Source organism: Leiobunum rupestre, chromosome 2 (genome assembly GCF_980474605.1).
Source record: "Leiobunum rupestre chromosome 2, qqLeiRupe1.1.hap1, whole genome shotgun sequence".
NCBI lineage: Eukaryota > Metazoa > Arthropoda > Arachnida > Opiliones > Sclerosomatidae > Leiobunum > Leiobunum rupestre.
Window position 1 is genome coordinate 51,950,520 of NC_143385.1, and position 21,129 is coordinate 51,971,648.

The 21,129-nt window shown below is 40.4% G+C and overlaps 1 protein-coding gene across 3 annotated transcripts; it reads right to left on the reverse strand.

The window, feature by feature from the left end:
* Positions 1–164: 164 nt before the first annotated feature.
* Positions 165–18,278, reverse strand: LOC149958343 (short transient receptor potential channel 4-like). 3 transcript variants are annotated; one of them, XM_090165784.1, is made up of 9 exons: positions 18,075–18,278; positions 13,312–13,511; positions 5,836–6,190; positions 4,223–4,396; positions 2,687–3,483; positions 1,287–1,500; positions 1,037–1,219; positions 459–524; positions 165–355 (listed from the first exon to the last, which is right to left on the reverse strand). In XM_090165784.1, the coding sequence occupies exons 1-9, from the start codon at positions 18,141–18,143 to the stop codon at positions 245–247; spliced, it is 2,169 nt and encodes a 722-aa protein (XP_090021910.1). In that variant the 5' UTR covers positions 18,144–18,278; the 3' UTR covers positions 165–244. The 3 variants fall into 3 exon arrangements, with proteins under 3 accessions (XP_090021910.1, XP_090021909.1, XP_090021911.1); XM_090165783.1 differs by having other exon boundaries at positions 165–391; XM_090165785.1 differs by lacking the exon at positions 18,075–18,278 and adding an exon at positions 15,089–15,142 and having other exon boundaries at positions 165–391.
* Positions 18,279–21,129: the final 2,851 nt, after the last annotated feature.

The window sequence follows — 21,129 nt, forward strand, 5'->3', positions numbered from 1 at the left end:
TGCCTAAAGCTGATTATAATGGTACTTAACAAAATTCCACCCAAACACCCACATTTCCAAGTTCTTCCCCAAACAACTCCAACTTTAATGTATGAAAAATATATTTTGTGATTGATACCAGATTTGTTAATGAATTCGCTATTTTGAATCGTGATACAACTGGCTGTTTTCGAAATAAAAAATATATTTACTGTTCTATTTAAAAAAGTACAAAAGTTTTTAAACAAATGCATTGGTCAAAGGCCTATTTTGTCGTACTCTTTCTAATATCGGAGAATATTTGGGATCTGAGTCGTTGCATCGTCGATGAGCTCATGATTTGTCCGTTTTGGCGCCTCTGATCCGACTCTTTGGTCTGAATATACCGTCGTATTAGGTTTGCGATTAGTTCCTTAAAAATAGCTTTTAGGTTAATTGGTCTCTAAAAATCTAGAAAGAATTTTTTTGTTCTAAATTACTTGGTATATTAGTTCGTAATGTTCTTGTTTCTCCCGGTCCGAATCAGATTCCCAGTAACAGCAACGCTTTAAGCAAATTCAAATTATTACTTCGATTGTCCAAAAGAGCCTAATTGAAAATGCTATTTTCGAAGAGACTTTCAGAACATCTGTAGTAAGTTCAAAAAGACGCGGTTCTTCAACACGCGCCGACGCCTAGATTCCAAGAGACGCGATTCCTAGACGCGCCGATACCGAGATTCTAAGAGCCGCGGTTCCTAGACACGCGCCGATACCGAGATTCCAAGAGACGCGGTTCCTAGACACGCGCCGACGCCGATATTCCAAGAGACGCGGTTCCTAAACACGCGCCGATACCGAGATTCCAAGAGACGCGGTTCCTAAACACGCGCCGACGCCGATATTCTAAGAGACGCGGTTCCTAAACACGCGCCGATACCGAGATTCCAAGAGACGCGGTTCCTAGACACGCGCCGACGCCGATATTCCAAGAGACGCGGTTCCTAGACACGCGCCGACGCCGATATTCCAATTGACGCTGTTCTTAATTTACCATACAAAACTAAAGAATGACTCACACAAGAAAGCACCCATTCTCGCCGGTTTCCTTTACAGCAAAGCTGTCTAATGCTTTTAAACAACCAGGTGACGCCGTACAACGAAGGAATCATGTTAAATGGCGGCGGTAATGTGCTTTGCTTATCGAAAAATGACAATAGAACGGACGATCTGGCGAATTTCCATTCGTCGTCGGCGTTCCTCTGCACAAAGTAAGCTCCAATGAAAAGAAACGAAGTTGAAACATTTCCCCAAAGGTGGTTTACCAACCTGAACTCGAACGTAACTGTCCGCCATCATTGCAATGAGCATATTCAGAAGAATAATGACAGTCACCAAGTGATACAGGGCCCACATCGTGTAGCCTAAGAACTCGGTGTATTCTTGGCCTTGGTTGTTTTTACCAGGAACAACCACGGCCGCCACATCAGGACTGGCCATTCCGAGTCCGGCCCAGAATAAGGTCTTGAATGTCGAAGGTAGGCTGTCATAAAATAGCGTCATGTAATCGTTCTGGTCATTCGGAGAAAGCAGAAATTCAGGAGTGACGGACCCATGTCGAGTTCAGCTCGAATAGACGCTTCAATAAATCATCCTCCCAGGAAATCGCCAAGATGTAATATTTCCGAGAGCCAGGACCTGCAAGTCACTGTTTAAATAGTGCTTGTTAAAATAATAGAAATATTCGCCTTGACGGCAGCAACAAGCGTTCCCTATGGCGTTCCCTTTTAACCAGCTAGCTTTTTTGACATATTAAGGTTTGGTAATAACACGACGTTCTGTTTACAGGTGAAAAGTTTCCATTATTTCCACAAGCACTATTTAAGCAATACCTTGCGGGTCCTAGTTCTCGGAAATATTACTTTTTGGCGATTTCCTGGGATAATGTTTTTTTCAGTGCCCCTAGCAGAGATCCTGGTAGTCGCTGCGCTTATAGAGATATGAAATTCTCACGAAAAGGCGTCAAGAAAAATTCAAGCATCAGCGGCGCCGCTCGGCCGGGAGAAAACCAATTTTTCACTTATGGCATCGCAATAGCTTTCTCCCAGACGTCAAGGGGCGTCACCGTCGTCAAAATATAGAAGGTTTCTGGGGGTATTGGGAATTTCGTATCTCTATAAGCGCAGGATCTCTGCTAATAGTGTTTACCCAGACCTCCAAGTCGGGGTTATTTTTGCCTGCTGTCATCAGTATTCAGAATGAACTATTCGTAGCTTGCTTGTGTTCGTTGCCATGGTGACGCGTATATGTCGACCATGACATTAAAACGCCTATGGCGGTCACGTGATTATTTCACAGGATCATGTGGTTTTCGACCTCGTGATATGTGATGTTAAATTCATGTCATGGTGGCCTTTTCAATGCGCCCCTATGATGCTACGAGCAAGTACAAAATAAATAATAAATAATCAGCTAAAGCTAATGCCCAAGGTACCACCTTATTCCCAAGTCATCTAGCGACTGTTAATGCCTTTAAATAGGTGGCCTACGCTTCTATTTGTTCTTAGTTCTCTTTCCCGTGTACAGATGTCACCAGACAAAAATTAAACACGGCATCTGTATTCATAAATCAGAATTCTGTTTCTCGAACACAGATGAGTGATAAATCTAAACTGCACATGAGTCCGCAACTCCCGTTTACCCGCTTTATTTGTGATGAGACACCGTACCTTACGAATTCGTTGGGCTGCGTCCGAATAGTTCCATTGGGATATATTCGGAAGCTGTTCTTGTAATTCTTATAAACCGAGTTAATGCCGAGCGCGAAGGCGCACAGGAAGACGCAGACGATCAGAAAGAAGCGGAACACGTCTCCCAACATGTATCTCAACGACGTCCCCAACGGGCCCAGGCGCGAGTGTATCTGATACCACAACATCAACCTGGTAAAGGCCAAGATCGTGCAAAAGGCGAAAATGCCCTCCGCTATCAGGAAGGGATGATACCACGGCCAAAATTGCCTGGTGGTAGGAGCGCTGGTAAAGTTCCAGATGTCCAAAACCACCAGCAGGAAGAACAGTATCTCGGCGACCAAGAAGCCGCTGAACATGACCAGATCGTAGAAGAGCCACCAGGATTTGAAGAAGGCGTCTGATCCGAGTAAGTAAATGTCCAGCAGGAGTTCCCAAATGTGTCCCAGCACCCAGATGCCCACCGTTATTTCCACTCCCTGTTGGCGTTTGTTTTGCTTCTCTCTAGACGTGTCGTCGACCACCGTTACAATTAGCAGCGTTAGGAACGTGACGTAGCTGGTCATTGAGTAGATGAAGCGGTTTAGAGGGACGCGGATGGGTTTGAGGATGTAGGACGAAGGGAAGAGGATGTACGCCAAGGCCGCGAATGGTGTCAGGAAGCCGTTCAAGACAATGTGCAGGATCCGTCGTTTGCGACTCCAGGACCACCAGTCGGGAAGGCCGTTCACCCAAGCTGCTCCCAGTACTTGCTGGCAGTTTGGATGGGCTACGAACTGTAAATGAGTTGACGTGTATAGGAATAACATTAATGTATTAAGTGATAATAACATTGTGTATTCCTATTTTTATTAGTCACTATCAGACAAAAATGTCTTCGATTATTCGTTAACGAACTGATAAGGCCATTTTATCTAGTTAACCTGGAATTCATACCTCGAACTTGGAATGGTTATCAGGCCGTATTCCCTATGGTAAGATCTCGGGGACCGTTTTAAGTGACGTGTATGAGAAAAAAATCGCCCCCTCGCACGCGTCTCCCCTCTTTAGGAGTTTTTACCCCGCGCAACCTCCCGTTTTTACAACTGTTTTTTTTTTGTTGTTCGACTCCCAGGCCATTTCGAAATTTAGGGTTTGAAACCCCACCATTCAGCTCGCTCTCCCGACCTCTCCATGTGGAAGGATTAAGTCCGGCATTGTTATAGCGCTGTCAAATTGGCAGCAGTTACAATGCCCTTGAGAACCGCCAAGTCCGAATTACGAGGTGACCGTCGCTATCAATACGGGGATAGCGAAGGGAAAAGCATAAAGATGTTTGAACCCTTTTTCGACACAGGGGGATGAAATTATCTGAAACTGGGATTTAATACCATTGAAAATCGTATGAGAAACACGTATGCTCTGACGTCAAAATGATGAAAAAAAAAAACGGTCCCCTAGATAAAGACGGAAATCGGCCGAGATAACCATTCCAAGTTCGATGTATGAATTCCTGAGTTAACCTAATGCACTTACCTTTTTCTGTCGGTACTGAACTGCAAGCTGTAAGCGGCTGAACTGCCTGGGTCTGGGGTCAGGGAACCCTTTGCGTTGCACCAAGATAGTCTTCACCTCATTGGTGTCTTGGCACTGATCCAGGAGGTCAGCGGCGAACTGGGAACATTGATTGGACAATTCTAGATACTGGCGCTGTGGTAAAACAAACCCAAGATTATTCCATTTCCAATACACATTTTACAAAGGAGGAGATCGTTTCCCAGGGGTAACGCCATTAGAGGCCATATTTTAATTACGTTAAGTCTTACCAGATGGCGGTAACAGTTTGCAATCTAAAACTTTTAAATTTTTTCATTTTTTTATTCTGAATTCGAATTTTTGCTTAGATTTTCTACATAAAACATCGTTCAAAATAGTTTTAGTAGTATCAATAAAGTATGTATTTCAAATTATTGAGAATGACTTGTTTGGACGATTTTTAGCGTTACTCCTAAAATCCTCCTAACGCTCTAACAGTAAGTTCCTTCCGCCTTAAAAAAAATTAAATCATTGTCATTGTCTCCCTTAAAACGGCGTCTTCAGAAGTACACGCTGGTGACGGTTTTACACCCCTCTCAACTAGTGCCGGGTGTAAATTAGAACATGATATCCACCAGGAATCCATACCTCTACTTGGAATGCTTATCCTGCCGTATCGCGTATGGTAAGATTTAGGGATGCACCGATATATCGGCCTATTTTTCTAATATCGGTATCGGCCAATATCGGCTTAAACGAAGCCGCAATAAGCATTCCAAGTACAGGTATGGGCCGCGTTCAGTAACAGCAAACGGTTGGACCGTTGAATGCGCATTCGCTACTGTACGACTTTTTTCACTTCCGGGATTGACGTCACGTTTGCAAACGGAGAGTCAACGAAATAAGCGGCTGGAAGAGGCGGTTATTTTGTTGATAAACGCAATCGCGACGTCACAGCACGCGGGAAGGCTAGTTGCAGACGACATGACAGACGATATTTTATAAAATTTTCAACAATCGTAAAAAAGCGTTCAACAGTCGTGGCGTCACGATTGCCAACGGAGATCAACGGTCAATTAACAATTTCCGTCGGTTGAGCGTCACTGAACGCGGCCATGGATTCCTGTACCCACCGATAGTCGTTCTCCCTATCACGGCCAACTTTGACGACGCGCTGTTGCGCAAAGTGGACGGTGGTCTTATCTTTAGTTAGTTACCATGGTAACTATGGAGAAAGTGTGTAAACGCGCGAGGCTTTTTTGGTGTTTGGTGTCTCAGGCTTTTGGCTAACACCATAAGTTTGTTCTCAATAAAAAAAAAGCTTCGAACAGTCCCAATGTAAAACGCCATAAGCAAGGAGGATAGGAGGGAGGCGCCAGCATTCTTGTAAGAAGCTTAGCGCGCGCTCGGCGGGAAAATTTCGGAAAAATGGCGGCAAGATTGCGGCCGCTACGCTACGTGTGGCCGCCATTTTTCCGAAATTTTCCCGCCGAGCGTGCGCTAAGCTTCTTACAAGTATGCTGGCGCTTTCATCCCTCCTACTTCGCCTCCATTCCTATCCTCCTTGCCATAAGTGCGAAAAAAGCGGTTTCGTTTGGTCCCAGCCTTTATACCTTATGTTCAGGGAAGAATCCAGCCAGCCAATGAAGCTCCTTGCTCAAGTTGAAGGCCGCCAGAAACGGGTCGCTATTGGCCAGCATGATGTAGGTGGGGCTGGCCAGTCCTCGGAAGGCGTTGATCCTGGACAGGCTTTCGAAGAGGGTCTCGCCGTCCAGAGGCTTGTTTCTGCATCTCTCTTCGCACTGGCATTTGGGATGGTGCGGCTTCTCGATGATGTGGCCCTTGTCCACCAAGAATTTCGTGATCTCCAAATTGCCTTCCGACGCGGCTACCATAATCGGCGTCATACCGAATCCGGGTAACTTCCATTTTTCGCCTTCTTTGTTGCTGTCGTAAGTGCGATCGTAGCTAATAACGGAATATAGTGTTTTTTAAAGGAAGTAACTAAAGGTCACTTTCGTCTGCTTTCGGTTTTGCTAAAACACTTTAAAGGGCAACGCAAGCTCTGTGGCAAAAAAAGAAAAAGCGTGGTGCTTTTTAACCCCCTCCACCCCCACTCGATACTGGCAAGACTATGCAGAGTTTACCGTAAATTTCGCACTTTGCATACATAGGCACAAAAATGCCAGCTCACTTGCGTTGCCCTTTGATTTGTGTAGCAACGAAAATTTCTACGTTTTGTTTAAAAGTTCTCTCCCCACCAAGCGTTGCCAGTTTCTGAAAATCGGAGCCATCAAATTATCGACTTCAGAAATAAATTATCGTACGCCTAACAACTGGCGATAAATTTTGCAGAGCCATAAAATTATCGATTTCAGATATGAATTATCGTACGCCTAAAAACTGGTGAGAAGTTTGAAATTTGTGTAAACAGAGCGTTAAATTATCGATTTCAGAAATAAATTATCGTACGCCTAAAAACTGGCGATAAGTTGGAAATTTGTGTAAACAGAGCCTTAAATTATCGATTTCAAATTTGTGAAATATTTTTTTTAATAACTCTTTAAGTTCGACCGATTGAAAACTTGTTTAAAAGTCAGTTTTTAACTGGTTTTAAGCCAATTACAAAATTATAGTGCATTATCGTACGTGCAAGCTGAATTATCGAAAAATGCGTACTATATCGTACGTCACTAAAATTAGCTAGAACTTATCGACGTTTACCATAATTATCGTACGTCTGGCAACGCTGCTCCCCACTGGTTAAAAGGGATTCCCCTTTCCATAAAAACTTGTAAGAGGTTAACGGTAATAGTGAGCTGTTGACTCCCGTGGGGCAGTGGAATCTTGGAGTAGAGAAGTTGAATGGAGGAGAAAAGAGGGTGGGAAGTCTCTCAGGCTCAATGTTACCCAGAATCCTTTGCGGTAGGAGCGCCTTAATCGTCGCCCTCAATTGGGTTTTTATTGAAACCAAAATTTAAACATTCAGTTGTTTTGCCAAAATTTTAATTTTAATTTTTTAATTTTTTAAATGTCAATTACAATCCGTCGTTTTCTCATGCTATTTTACGTAGAGAAAGTTTAAACCAGAGTTGTGAAAAACCTTTTTGTTTGCCATGGCAAAACGAATGTCCATTGAAACTTTTCCCTTTAGGAGCTCTCAAGGTACATGAAGGTCTACTTAACCCCCGAGTTTGAAAAAAATTGGGGAGAAACACCTCGGGATGTCTCCTTCAAAACGCCGATGTAGTCCTTTAAATTTTGAATTTAACTATTTTCCCGCGCGATTTTCGGAAAAGGACTGCTATCGCAAGCATAGAGATAGAAAAGAAATAGAGGCACTATTGTATCTGGCGAAGTTGACCGCGAGTGCCGACCCCTTTTCGCCAATGTAGGAAGCCATGAGATGGGCAGATTACGTGGCGCCATCGACGTGCGGTGAAATGAAATACATTATGGCTTTTTGAAAATCAACTGTCATTTGCCAAATACTAGTTACTCTGCTAATCGATAGATGGCGTTGCAAATTCTGCCCATCTCCGCTTTCATACATGCGCGGTGGGGGGGGGGGTGAATTTTCCCGGTCAAAAACAGGGGTGCCTTAACGCGGTAAACTTCCCTCTATTTCTTTTCTATCTCTATGATCGCAAGGTACGAAAAAGGAGCAGCTGCTCAATTTTCACAAACGATCGTGGTTCGTGGCCCATTAAAATTTATTAAAATTTCTACATGACTTGCGCCATTCTCGAAGTGTCATTTCCACTTTCAACTATAGAGTATGAACTTCCTTTTTTATGTTGAATCAATGAATTTCACATTTCAGCCACCAGGTGTAACCGAAACTAGAAGTAATTTTTTTTTGAGATACACAAACATCGGTGTCGACCCGAGGCCTTAGACACCAGCACACACACAATAACTGATTAATCAGGGTGAGATACGTGTAACGGCCACGCCAACGGGGGGATACGTGGGGACAGGGGTGGGGACACCCGTGGCGGAAGTATCCCGACCACCCGTTGGGGGATTGGTAGTCGTCCTCACACGGCCTTCCACAAACTCTGCCTCCCGGACGCCTGGGATTACAGGAGTGAGCCACTACTCCCGGCTAACTAGAAGTAATTGGCGCTAGTTACGTTAAAAATAAGTCGTATAGCGCGTGTTAGCAGACGGCCGTCATTCCAGTCTGAAAGTGCATATTTCGATGATAATATCGAACTTCGTACCCTAGATTCGGAATCAGAGAGCTTCCCGATCAGGGCTGAACATAAGGCACTAGTCACGGCATTTGTCTACTGAAATAAATGCTCTGACTTCTTAAATTAATCGAAATCAGGGGGCTCACTAGCGCTGGAGCTTAATAACCTAAATTCAAAAAAATCATGGAAGCTCATCAACGAACTTCTTAACCACAGTAAAAAAAACGAAATTAGCTCTTCAGTAAACATTAGCCCGAACGCCTTTAATGATTTTTACCTCTCCGAGGGGACAAAGTCCCCTAGGAGGGGTTATACAACGACCGTGTCTGTCTGTGGGTCTGTGGGTGGGTCTGTGGGTGGGTCTGTGGGTGGGTCTGTCTGTCTGTCAGGACTGCGAACGCGTTCGCATTTTCGGTGCAAAGTGTAATCACTGCGTACGCAGTTTCTCAAAGGGTTGGCAAAACCACCGTGCGACGGTGAGCGTTAACGGATGCATTTGCGGTTTGGTTTGGATGGTGTTTTTTCGCTCACCGTCGTGACGGTTTGGTGTATTACGTTTTTGTAATGTTTATGCGTAGGTTGTGAGTGTTGAATTTGTTGTGTTTGTGTTCTGATGGTTGTGCATGTTGAGTCTGTTGTGTTTATATGGGCGTTTTCTCTCCAACTTCTTCTTAATGACTTTGGGACGGACCGAGTGCTGAGTGTAATGCTACCTCTCAACGTCCAATGGCAGGGTTTCCACCAGTTGTACACGGTATTCGTCTTAGTATCAATTTGCGATCGCATCGGGCGGGATTTGAACCCGAGACCTCCTGATTGACAGGCGGACGTTCTACCACAGAACCACCGACACTTGTTACGCCTTATTGAAAATTAGACCTTCAGCTTTATCGGAAGCGTATTTAATAGAGTAGGAAATTTTGGTTTAATTGAAATAGAATTGAAATTGAAATTATTGCATCGAAGAAATTCTAATTTAGCGTTTCTCTATTGATTAAAAACAAATGCGCCACCCAGGTTTCGAACCCAGACCATTCGGCTTGGCAGTCGAGCGCTCTACCACAGAACCACCGATAGCTGCTTAGATTCACTGAAATTAAGACAGGCATCGTAAGCATAATAGGTAATAAAGTCTTTTTTTATTAATGAATTTATGAAGGCCTAATCTGGTATTTTTTAAAGGTTAAATCTTGTTTTAGCGCAGTCAGCCGAGATTAGAGGGTTAAAGGGTAGACCCTGTGGGTGGTCCACTTTCTTAACGACCTATATATAGTTCTGTTAATTCAAAGGAGATAATTTAACGTTAATTGCTTTAGAGGTGGCGGTTAGTCAAGTGGCTCTCTGTGCTTTGTTGATGGTAAGGTTTTTGCTTCTTGTAAATACATTTGGTGTGGATATTTGGATATCTACGATTTCTAACGCAGTCAATGATTTCTTGGGTGTGCGAGTCATTATATGATATTGGAAATTGGACGGCATTGGTCTTTTTCATGTGGTATGCGTCACAACGTCAACAGGAAGTGAACGAGTCGTCCACTACCAGATATCTACGGTATCTTCATCAAGGGCGAGTGTTGAAATAAAATGAGCGTTAAAGATGCGGCAAGTATTTCGTAAGCGAGTAATTCCAAAAAGCCTCTGTAGATATTTCATTAAAATTTGCTTCGTATTATATTTAACTGATAAACTTGTTCTGTAAAAGGGTTTAATTCAATTGTGCATTGTTATAGTACGTCTAACTTACTGTTGTAACTACTTAACTTATGATATTCTGAATAAATTAAAATTGGTCGTTTCGTCTCAATTATTTTAATTATAATTAAAATTTTATACCGGGCGGGATAGAAATGGGTTAATATTTTTAACAAATAACTCTAAATTGCGGAGATATATCTTTAAGGGTTATCTCGAGAAATTAATACCACTAGGGACAATTCTTCCGAGGAGAGGTATATTTTGGCTTGCCAACTTGTTTTAATCCCACCCCAACAAATATACTTTTCAGTGCAGACTACGATAAAAATTTAGATAAGATAGAGAAAAACCCAAATTCTATGGCATTATTAGAAATAGATCAATCCGAATTAAAAACAGTCATAAAAATTTAGATCCCGATTCTTCGCCCGGTTTTGACGGTATATCTCCCAAAATCATAAAAATAACGGAAGTTCAACTCATAAGACCTCTCCTGTTTTTAATAAACCTATCTTTTTATACGGGAGTCTACCCTGATATCCTGAAAAGAGGAATAATTATACGTATTTTTAAAAATCTCGACAAAAATTCGCCGAACAACTATAGACCGATTACTCTTCTCTCGATATTTACGAAAATTTTTTATAAATGCTTTTATCTCCGTCTTTTAGATTTTACAAAAAAATTCGAGTTAATATCAGCTAAACAGTTCGGTTTTAGAGAAAATTCTAATGTTGAGTTGGCCCAAATTAATGTGTACAAGAAAATAATAGACCACCTCGACACCAATAACTATGCTCTGGGAGTGGTTCTCGACTTGAGAAAAGCTTTTGATTCGATAAACCACAAGAGACTCTTAGCAAAACTGTCAACAGAAAAATTAATAGCGCAAGGAGTCCCTCAAGGCTCAATATTATCCCCATTATTTTTTAACCATTTTATTAATGGTATTACGGCTGTAGACGACATAGACGCACTCACATTATACGCTGACGATACACTAAACCTACAGGGTGGTCCTAATTTAGAAAATCTTATAGGCGAAACTAACGTTAGTCTGGATAAAATCGATAGGTGGCTTCGAGACAACTTCCTAAAATTAAACGAGGAAAAAACGGTATACATGATCTTCTCCAACATAAACAAAAAGCGTAATCATGAAAGTCTAATAAGTATGAATAACACACGACTAAAAGAAGTTTCGGTATATAAATATCTAGGTTTACACTACGATCCTCACCTCAAATGGTCTAACCATATAGAAAAAATTGCAAAAAAAGTTGCATATGGAGTATACCTAATCGGACGTAATCGACACATATTTAGTAAAAAAATATGTAAACAATTATATTACGCATTCGTGCACTCGCACTTAACGTTTTGTTCTACAATATGGGGAAACACCTCTAATTAGATTACACCTGCTACAAAAAAGGGCCATGCGTATAATCGAAAATCTACCACTACTAGCACACACCACCCCACTATTTCAGAACAACAACATACTAAATATTTATCAACTTCTTAATCACCAATGCTTAATATTTGCCTACAAGTGCCTTGATCAACACATATATAACCCGTTCAAACTAAGCCAGTTCACAAAATATTTTACCCGAAAAACTTACATTCCAGAAATTCCCTTCGCGCGTACCGAATTGCTCCCAAATTAATGAACGAATTTAACAATGTATAATTAATGTTCCATAATCTAATTCATTTGTTGGTACTATTTTTCATTTTTTTTATTTCAATGCACACGATTTATTTATATATATTTGTCTGTTTGTTTTAATGTGATTTCGCGAGGCTAAAAGTCGAACAACCGACTTAGCCCAACCATTAAAATGTACAAAGATTTCTTCCATATTAATAAAATTATTATTATTATTATTATTATTATTATTAATTTAACTAGTGAAAAATAAACCTAAATATTCATAAATAATGGCGAATATGGCGTATCATAAATTAATTCATTATTCATAAATCCCGTTAAAAAAATATTAACATCATGTAACGCAAGTGATAATAAACTACTATTTTAATTCTGACGGGTAAAGCAAAATGTTGGCTGTCCTTCTTGTTTTTATACCCCCATTTTTACCCCCACTAGTCAGTGACTACTTAAATAAATTAAGATAGAAGGCTCACTAGACAGGCTGACTAATAAAAAAAATATCCTTATGTCTCACCCTGTTCCCGATTTACCGAAGTGGGTAAACGATATTGATTTTGAATCTATCATTGAGTATGGAATATAGTACTTCTAGAGCCAAAATTTGTATTTGATGGCTGCGATCATTTTCTAGAAATCACGTACAAACCGAAACAATTATATTTAGTCGGTGGCGTTATCTACCGCAAGCCAGAAGTGAGAATAATTGAGGCTAGTGGCGCTATCTCACGCTATCTACCACTAGCGTGAATCACGGCCAACTTTGATCTCGCGCTATAGCGGCCAACCCATACTCCGAAATTCCGTGAGCAATGCTATAACGAGCGTGGCGCTGCACTCATGCAGTTTTTTATATTGGCTTCAATACAAAAACTATTCGAAAAATAATATTCCGCTAGGGGCGCTCAAACCATACAGATACCTTTTGCTCGCAGGTTAACATAAAAACTTCAACGAATGAGTGGGTCACTATAGCGCTAGATCAAAGTTGGTTGTGCGTGAACAGAGTATAAGCATGGACACTGTATCTCTAACCGGACGGGAAAAGCACCATAAAAGAGGTACCCCCTCACTGTCCGTTTGCGTCCTACTTCGTATTAGCTGAAATAGTCGGCCGTACTCGATTCGCAGGGCCGTCAAGGTCATTCGGAAGAATGTAAACCCCCATTTCAAACGGAACGTTTTGTCGACCACGTGACGAATTATATGGCCTTGACAGCCCGAAACTTTCAAAATTCTTGAACCTCCCCCCTTTACAGAGAGACGGTGGTGGCGACAGGTGATGTTGTATGGTGGAACCTACAGCTTTTCCCGTGTGGTTAGAGATACAGTGTCCATGGTATAAGCAGACGATATTTAAAAAATATATTTCCTTTGAAATATTGGTGACGTCACCGACTAGTAATAGATGTGAGCGTCGATACATGATTTCAAGAAAGTGTCTGTAGAGACCCCATGCAGCCACAGCAAATATAAATTGTGGCTCAATAGTCTATATTATTATTGGTCTTACTTACACTTCAAGTAGCGTGGTCAGAATCGGTAGTTGATTCTCTTGCACGGCGCGTAAAATGGCCCCGAACAGGTGAGAGACACTAAGGCCATCTAGTGTTAGTAATTCCTCCACCAACGACTCATCGTGTAAACTAACGGCTATTTCCAAAGCGGATTGACCAGCGTAGTCGGCGCAATTCACCGATATGTTTTCAGAGTGTGTCTGAAATTATAAAGGTAACAAATTATGCGTAGATTCAGAAATGTGACCAGTGTAACTAGATGGCCGCTACAATCTAGCTAAAGAAGCCAAGGTGTAGCAAGTGTTGGGGTTATAATCGAGCCTAAAAATCAACTGCAAACCATAGTCTATGGTGAAACCAGTACCGGATTTACTGAAGGTGGGGCCCTAGGCAGATTTTGGTGGGGGCCTATGTAAGGAAAGCATAAAAACGCAAAACTCGCGTGTCCCGAAGCTGAGCTTATGTCACGAGAATAATTATTTTTCAAGTAATAAAGCAACAAGCCTGATATGTTTTTATCTTAAACCGAATCAGTGAAAAATCCATTGATTTCATCAGTGGTGGGGGCCTATAGTCCAGTTCCTAGTAGGCCTAGTCCTTAATCCGTCACTGGGTCAAAGACGAAGAAACGGTAACCAAACCAAGCCAACTAGGTTGAAAATATTACATAATAAAAACATTTTTTCCTTATTGGTGGTTTTAATTTTTCAAAGTTGAGAAAAACGGCTCAATTTCTAGCTTTGACGCAAAAAAAATCTATTGGGCCTAACCAAAGATAATTTAAACTCGTACCCTAGATTCGAAATCACTCACTCGCGCGTTGCCGATAGCGTTTACCCACTTCCCTCCATGGTTTGCGCCTTACCGCAACCACGGCCAACTTCGATCACGCGCTGCCGCGCTATATCGCGGCAGCGCGTGATCGAAGTTGGCCGTGCCACAACCGATGGAGCCCGATTTTTCTGAGGTCACGTGCCGGAAAAGGGTAAACGCTTCGTAACAAAACCGGCAATGGGAAAGCTCTCAGTATTCGAATCTAGGGTACGAGTTTAAATTATCTTTGGCCTAACATAACTTTTCTTGTTGACGCAAAAAATCTATTAGGCCTAACATAATTTTTCTTGTCGACGCAAAAAATCTCCGTTAGGCCTAACTTAAGTTTTTCACGTCGACGCTGCAACCATAGACAAATAAAATATTATCCAGTACTAGTATCCTGTCCAAAACGCGTTTTCTCAACGGAACGCTCGAATACTAGCGGCATCTGTTGAAAAAATGTTGCAAATGCATAATTACGTCACTTTGGGTACAACATACGTCACATACTTTTTAAGGAGAGTTACGTTGATGTGACAACAATTTTAGAACGCGGAAAGGTACAGGATAGCTGTCTTAATGTATAATCTTTTATTTGTCTACGCTCTCCCCATTTAGGTGTTTTTCCTCTTTCGAAAAGCAGCCCTTACAAGGATCACATAAAGAGTGTTAATACTTCCTAGCGAATCACTGAATGGGTTTTATTGAAGGGTTTATTACCTGTTAATATTAGTTCTTAAAGAAAATCTAGAAAAGTATTAGCCTTTTCAGTTTACACAGAGCCACGTAGCGGCCAACTTGAGAACCTCCGAAACTGTTCGATTTTCGTTCGCTAAGCAGACGATTTGTTAGTTATAAAACACAAAGCGTCTACTTAGCTGACGAAAATCCAGCAGTTAAAGAACTTCTCCCGTCGGCCGCTACGGGGCTCTATGCAAACTGAAAAGGCTAATTGAATTACCTCTACAAGATAGCGACACATTTTTCCATCGCGTTCGCGAACCAATCTGAGAAACTCCCTTTCCTCCCTGGTCAGAGAATGGTCCCTGCCCAGAGCTCTTCTGCTGAAACTTCTGCTTTTTGGGATCTCTTTCTGGAGAGGTTCCATCGCGATCATTTTAACCGCGAGATGCTTTGCAACTGAGAGTTCGATACTCGGGGAATAACGATTGTGGTCGAATTTAAGATATTCATCGCGTGATGGCTTAATAAAAGCCGGAAGTTGACACCCTGTAAAATGTATGCGTGTACGTGCTTAGTCTATTTTCCCTCGAATTTGTTGGAAGCTTCGGTTTGAAGTATATACATAACCGTGACTTGCTTTTTCGACGACGCTAGTCAATACAAATTGCATGGTCTATTAAACTTACATGTTTTAATAATGTTACGAATCAGTATCGGCTTTAGATGGGTTTTGTTTGAATTGTTTTGGTGTTACGATTTATGCGATTTTAGTTTTTTATAACATTAATTTTAGGGATGGCGCTAGGATTTTTCAATTAGTCAGAATTATTGGTCCCATTTAATTTTCTAAAGCTAGAAAAATGTGAGGGGCTCACTCAGCGTAATCGGTGTACAAGACTGTAATCAGTGCTTCCATATGCGGGGAATTTTTCCCTTTTCCGGGATTTTCCAATCTTCCAAAATGCTGAAAGGGAATAATGCAATTTAAGAGGGAAAACGGCATTTTGCGGGGGGAAATGAGGGAAAAGTGTTCTTTGCACGGGAAGAAAGGGATTTTTTAGCTTTTCTGATAGCATTGCCTGTTCTAGTCTACTCTATTTGTATATTAATCAATCGATATGTTATGAGTCACAGATGTAAAAGATTTTTCAATACGTTAGATATTAAAGGGCAACGCAAGTGACCATGCAGGGGGGTAAATTATCTTATAGATAAAAAGAACGACTGCGCATGCGCTATCTGCCATAGCCTTTCCCTCTGTAAAAAAAGCAGAACCATATTTGCCGAATTTATTTTGTATAAATGCGCCTCTCGCGGTTTTTACGCAAAATCCATGCATTCTTTAGTCGCGAAAATGGCCGAGGAAAGTGAAGTCTCCGTGCTTACCGACAAATCGGATCCTAAACTTCTACAAAATAAATGTAATAAAAAAAGATAAATATTCTGTCGGGGTATAATGATAGGGAAATTGTTAAGGGAGACGGGATATAGGAGTGTGTGTGGTGTTGAATTTTCTTAATCCAATGTGAGGCTAGCGGTAGAGATTTACCTCGTCCAAGGCCTAATGTTTCAACTTCCATTATTAAAAATATTCAATTTACAAATAATTTTATTCCAAAACATTGTTAAATCGAAAATATCAAAGATTCTCGGAAACTAACCCAGTTGTTTTCTCCATAATAAATAAATTAAGCTAGGGCTAAATTCCTGGATTCGTTGATTGCGAGCTAACTCAGTGAAGAAAATCGAAAAATTCGCGAATGAGAGCGAAATTGCGCCACGTGGCTACACCAAGGAGAATAAGGCTTTCGCGCTGTATAAAATCATCCTTGGAAAACCTACTTACGGCTTGTTGAAGAAAACATAGTTCCCCCCCCCCCCTGCATGACCACTTGCGTTGCCCTTTAATGAAGGTCATGATCTAAATATCCATTTGCGACGTTTGAGGATTAATTTTGACAAGATTATTCAAATGTAAGTAATTTAAATATTTTGTAATAAATAAAACCTTTTATTTAGAATTCTTTTAAGAATTAAACTGAATATTTATATAAATTAGTATTAAAAGCTCCAAAATATAGCGAGGGATAAAAATGGGTATTTTCAAGTCAAAAAAGGGATAAAAGGGCTTTTTCGTTAAATTAAATTATGGCCAGAGGGAAGTTTTAGATATCAAATATGGAAGCCCTGGACTGTACTAAAGTGAATACGTAACTGTTACACATTTAGAATTACGAAAGACTCAAGAGTTTCCTGTCTCTGAAATCCGTGTACAAAAGTGGCTAGCCCCTCGGCAAAATGCGTCGATTCATACGCAAAATTTTAATTTCTATGATACCTGTAATAATTTAATTTTTTGGGCCCCCTTGCTAGGATTTGGGGGACAATTTTAAAATTTAGGTTTAGGCTGTAGCCGCCAATGATTAATTTACGAAAATTTGTCTACTTGCTCAAGTATAACACTTATATAGACGGGTTGAATTTTTAATCCTCACGGCTCCTTCAAAACTGGACGCAATCAGTTTCTATCTGTTGCCGAGACACGAAATCACGAATTGCTATGATAGACGTAAATCACGCCCTCGTGGAGCACGTGGCGCCATCTAATATTTCGAAAATTACAAAATGCTAGTTTAAGCAACTGTCGGCTCTATCATTGCCAGTTTGCCACCGGTATTGTGATAAGGCCCTTGTTATTAGCGATGGCAATGAATCTATCCGATTCTTCGAAAAAACAACTTTACTGGGAGCGTGGTGCCATCTATTAATGGCAAAGGAAGCTAAAATTCAAAATAGCGAAACAATAACGTCGTCAGAGAACCATTCCAGAGTATTATAATTAGACAACTTATACTCTGCTTAATGGACTTAAACCTATATTATATATCCCATATAGAATATATTGTTCAAAATTACTATAATTTAGGTTGACAAATTTACAAACGAGCTAATCGACGTGAGGTAAACTTTGGGTCAAAATGTAGCGTAAACCTAGGAATATGAATACTCGGTACTGATTCAAGTAAAGGGTGTTCCAATTGTCATTAAGCCCATGCTATTTTGTGGAATTTGGTTTTATTATGAACTTCTGATATTATGTATTTCTGACTCTATGAAACAAATGTGTGTTTACGCAATGTATGACGTGGCATAGTGTGTTACGACAGCACTTAAAAGCTTTGCTGCTGTCGCATTAGCGACAACCTCTACACGCATTGTCTGAATTGGGAAAGTTAATTTTACAAAAAAACGCGCAACTTTACCTGTAGAAATTCTTTTATTTCGGCGACACTAGAGCTGTTTTTAATCAGATCCAGAAAATGACACTCCATTCTGTTGAGATGAGTTGATCTTAAGAATTTGGGATTGCATGGTCTCAATGGGATTACTGTGTTATTTATCTTTTTGCAACAAGTACATTGCGCGTTTCTGGTGTAGTCGAAAATGCTAAAAACTGGGCCACCGAACATGCCGAAAACTGGGCTAAAGGATCACCTGCTTGTTTATTTTTTGAAGGGTGATCACCGTGTTATGGAATCGATTCGAACTTAGTTCTGCGTGTTCTCGATTGAAACGCGCAGGGATGAATGACGATTTTGCCTGTATGCGCTGAAAACAGGTGTTTTCAAATGGTGTAGGAGTTTATAAACTCGCCTTAAGGGCACTGTAAACCTTGTCTACTAAATCTATTTGTTTATTTTGAAAGTGTAAGGTGTTGCCATCTATTGAGCGAAATTGAAAGTATTAATAATAGCAACTTTCACAAATACTATAGTTTTTACACACAATCCTAGCAGGGGCGTAGTAACGTTCTAGAAGTTGGAGGGGGCAAAGATAAACGAAAAGGGGTCTGGAGAATGGTTTTTAATTTTTAATGGAGTGTAGCTTCTCCGAATGCGTGTGTACTTGTTACTACTATGTAAATTGGCGGGAAAAGACTGAAATTTAAACACAGTTGAGGTTCTATAAACTGTATATGCTTTTAAAATGATAATTTGAGCCTTTTGAAGATTTCAACTGACCAAAGGTTGGAGGGGGTAATAACATTAGTTGCCCCTCCCAGCAAAATTCTAGGGAGGGGCATTGCCCCCCCCACCTGCCCCTCCCGGTTCCTACGCCCCTGAATCCTAGGGGATTTGTGTGTATTAGTCAAGAGTAAGACAGTCTCAGATAATCTGTACACCGAGTTCGTGCATTTAGCACTGTTAAAGGTACGGCAGTGTACACCGAGTTCGCAGAGTGTCTTACCCCTCGGTATTAGTTTCACCATAAGTCTATAATATTATTCTACAAGTTTGTCAATTTGGGGAATATTTTACTGAGGCTACGTGTGACGCGTTAGCAAGCGGACGCAAAGTGGCGACGAAGCCCGTAATGCAGTCTGTCTTGTGAAAAGCTCTCAGTAAAACTTTGGCACGTGAAGAATAGGAAGTGTCACACTTTTGGAACCAAATTATACACTTATAATCTTCAACATTTATAGTTTTAATGTTATACACTTATGGTTTCACGTATGGTGGTCGCAAGATTTCTTGCGGTACATTAGAGGTACAAAAACACATAATACGTCAATCGATTGGAAATATCATGCCCTCGCCGGCAGTGTTAACATTTGTGAAATCGGGGCCCTGGAAGTGGGGCATTTGCTCATTTTAGTGATATTTTGCGATTTTCAATTTAAATGTACAATTTTTTTTAAATTAAGACCGACTTGGTTGAATATTATATTTTTAGTTAGTACTGATTATTTCTGAACTACGTTTTCGGTTGCATTAAAAAAATTTCAATTTAAAGTGAAATTTCTGTGCAATTCGCGGGACCCCACAACCCGCGTACGCACTATTGTCATATTTGAATTTCGTGCCAATTGATACAGGCGCCATCAAAAGACCTTTTCACACGAGCCAACTTTTTAAATCAAAATGCTGAGTCATTTTTTTTCTCGCGTACATTTTTGGTGGATCAACTCATCGAACTTTTATTCACACGAACCAACTAGTTGACTAAACTCAAGTTGACTCATCTAGTTGGATCAAAAAGTTGGCTCGTGTGAAAAGGCCCTAACTCGTTTGTGTTTTGCTACCTTATTTCCAAAACCGGGTAACTTGAAAAATTCGGTTTATTTAAAAATTAATTTAAATTGAAGTGTTTTCATCTCGCTACCTTATTTCTCAGACCAGGTAACTTGAAAAATTCGGTTTGCCTAAAAATTTATTTCAATTAAGGTGTTCGCGTTTCGCTACTTTATTTCCCAAACCAGGTAACTCGAAAAATTCCTCTTGGTTTTTTTAAGTTAATGTACAACTCCAAGATGATTGTAAATTTGTTCAAAGTTAAATTTAATATAGAAAATATACTTAATACATCGAGGGATTGTGTGAATTTAAATGTCCGTGACATCTGGTTTAAATTTCCATCTACTTCTAAATATACTTTTGGATTTAACGATAAAGTAAATTTATATAAAACGAACACTCTATTAATTTCCGTGGCGCACCCATGCGGGACCCAGAGGGCACGGGCCCCCATTCAGTTTTTTCAAATTATTACTTTTCATCAGAGCCTTCCACCACTATAAATAATTTCTGGGTGCACCACTGATTAATTTATTATTAATCATTAATAAGTAAAATTAATAAGCAAAATCTGACTTACTGATTATCCTTAGGCATATGAAAATCAGCTAACAAATGGATGCACTATTTTAAGCACACTGTTTTTCAAATAAAAACAGTCGTACCTTTATAAGTTTATATTTCCTTTTGAACACTTGAAGAGGCTAGGGGCGTTCCGATAGGGCCTTATATTTAAGTTTATTCAGTCAACTTGACCAAGAAATGTATTATAAAGCTGACCATTTAGGGTAATTAATTCCAGTTATGTCGGTGGACAACTTGTTTTGGTGAAATACGAATAGTGGTATTAGCCTTTTTCCACAGTGACAACTAAAAATTTCGGTGACTATCTGAACTACATTAGTATTGTATCTAAGCGGAAGTTGATCAACCTCATTTACTTCTGATGTTAGTTATCTAATTATCATGAATAATGGAATTACTATGATATTGAACCTTGTATTTACATGACAAGGTGATGCCTTGGGCTGAAATATGGAACAAAAATTATTAGTTGAGAACGATGCGCTCGTCGAAAAAAATTTCTAGGCCTTGGATCATTTGGGCTCTTCAATTGAAAAATGGAAAGCTTTATTTCAGAAACTCACGTTTACACTTTTCATGTTAGCAAACTACTAAGCACACTGAACCTTACTAATTAGCACACGTCACAAGGGTAAGGTTTCTGCCCCGTGGCCGTGTG

Bases quoted from the DNA above. Each gene is read 5' to 3' on its own strand.
- LOC149958343 (XM_090165783.1), bottom strand. From the start codon at position 18,143: ATGGAGTGTCATTTTCTGGATCTGATTAAAAACAGCTCTAGTGTCGCC. The intron at 6,191-13,311 runs GTAAGTAAGACC...TTCCGTTATTAG, and splicing joins CTGACCACGCTACTTGAAGT to CTACGATCGCACTTACGACA. The intron at 4,397-5,835 runs GTATAAAGGCTG...GTTTTACCACAG, and splicing joins GATTCTTCCCTGAACATAAG to CGCCAGTATCTAGAATTGTC.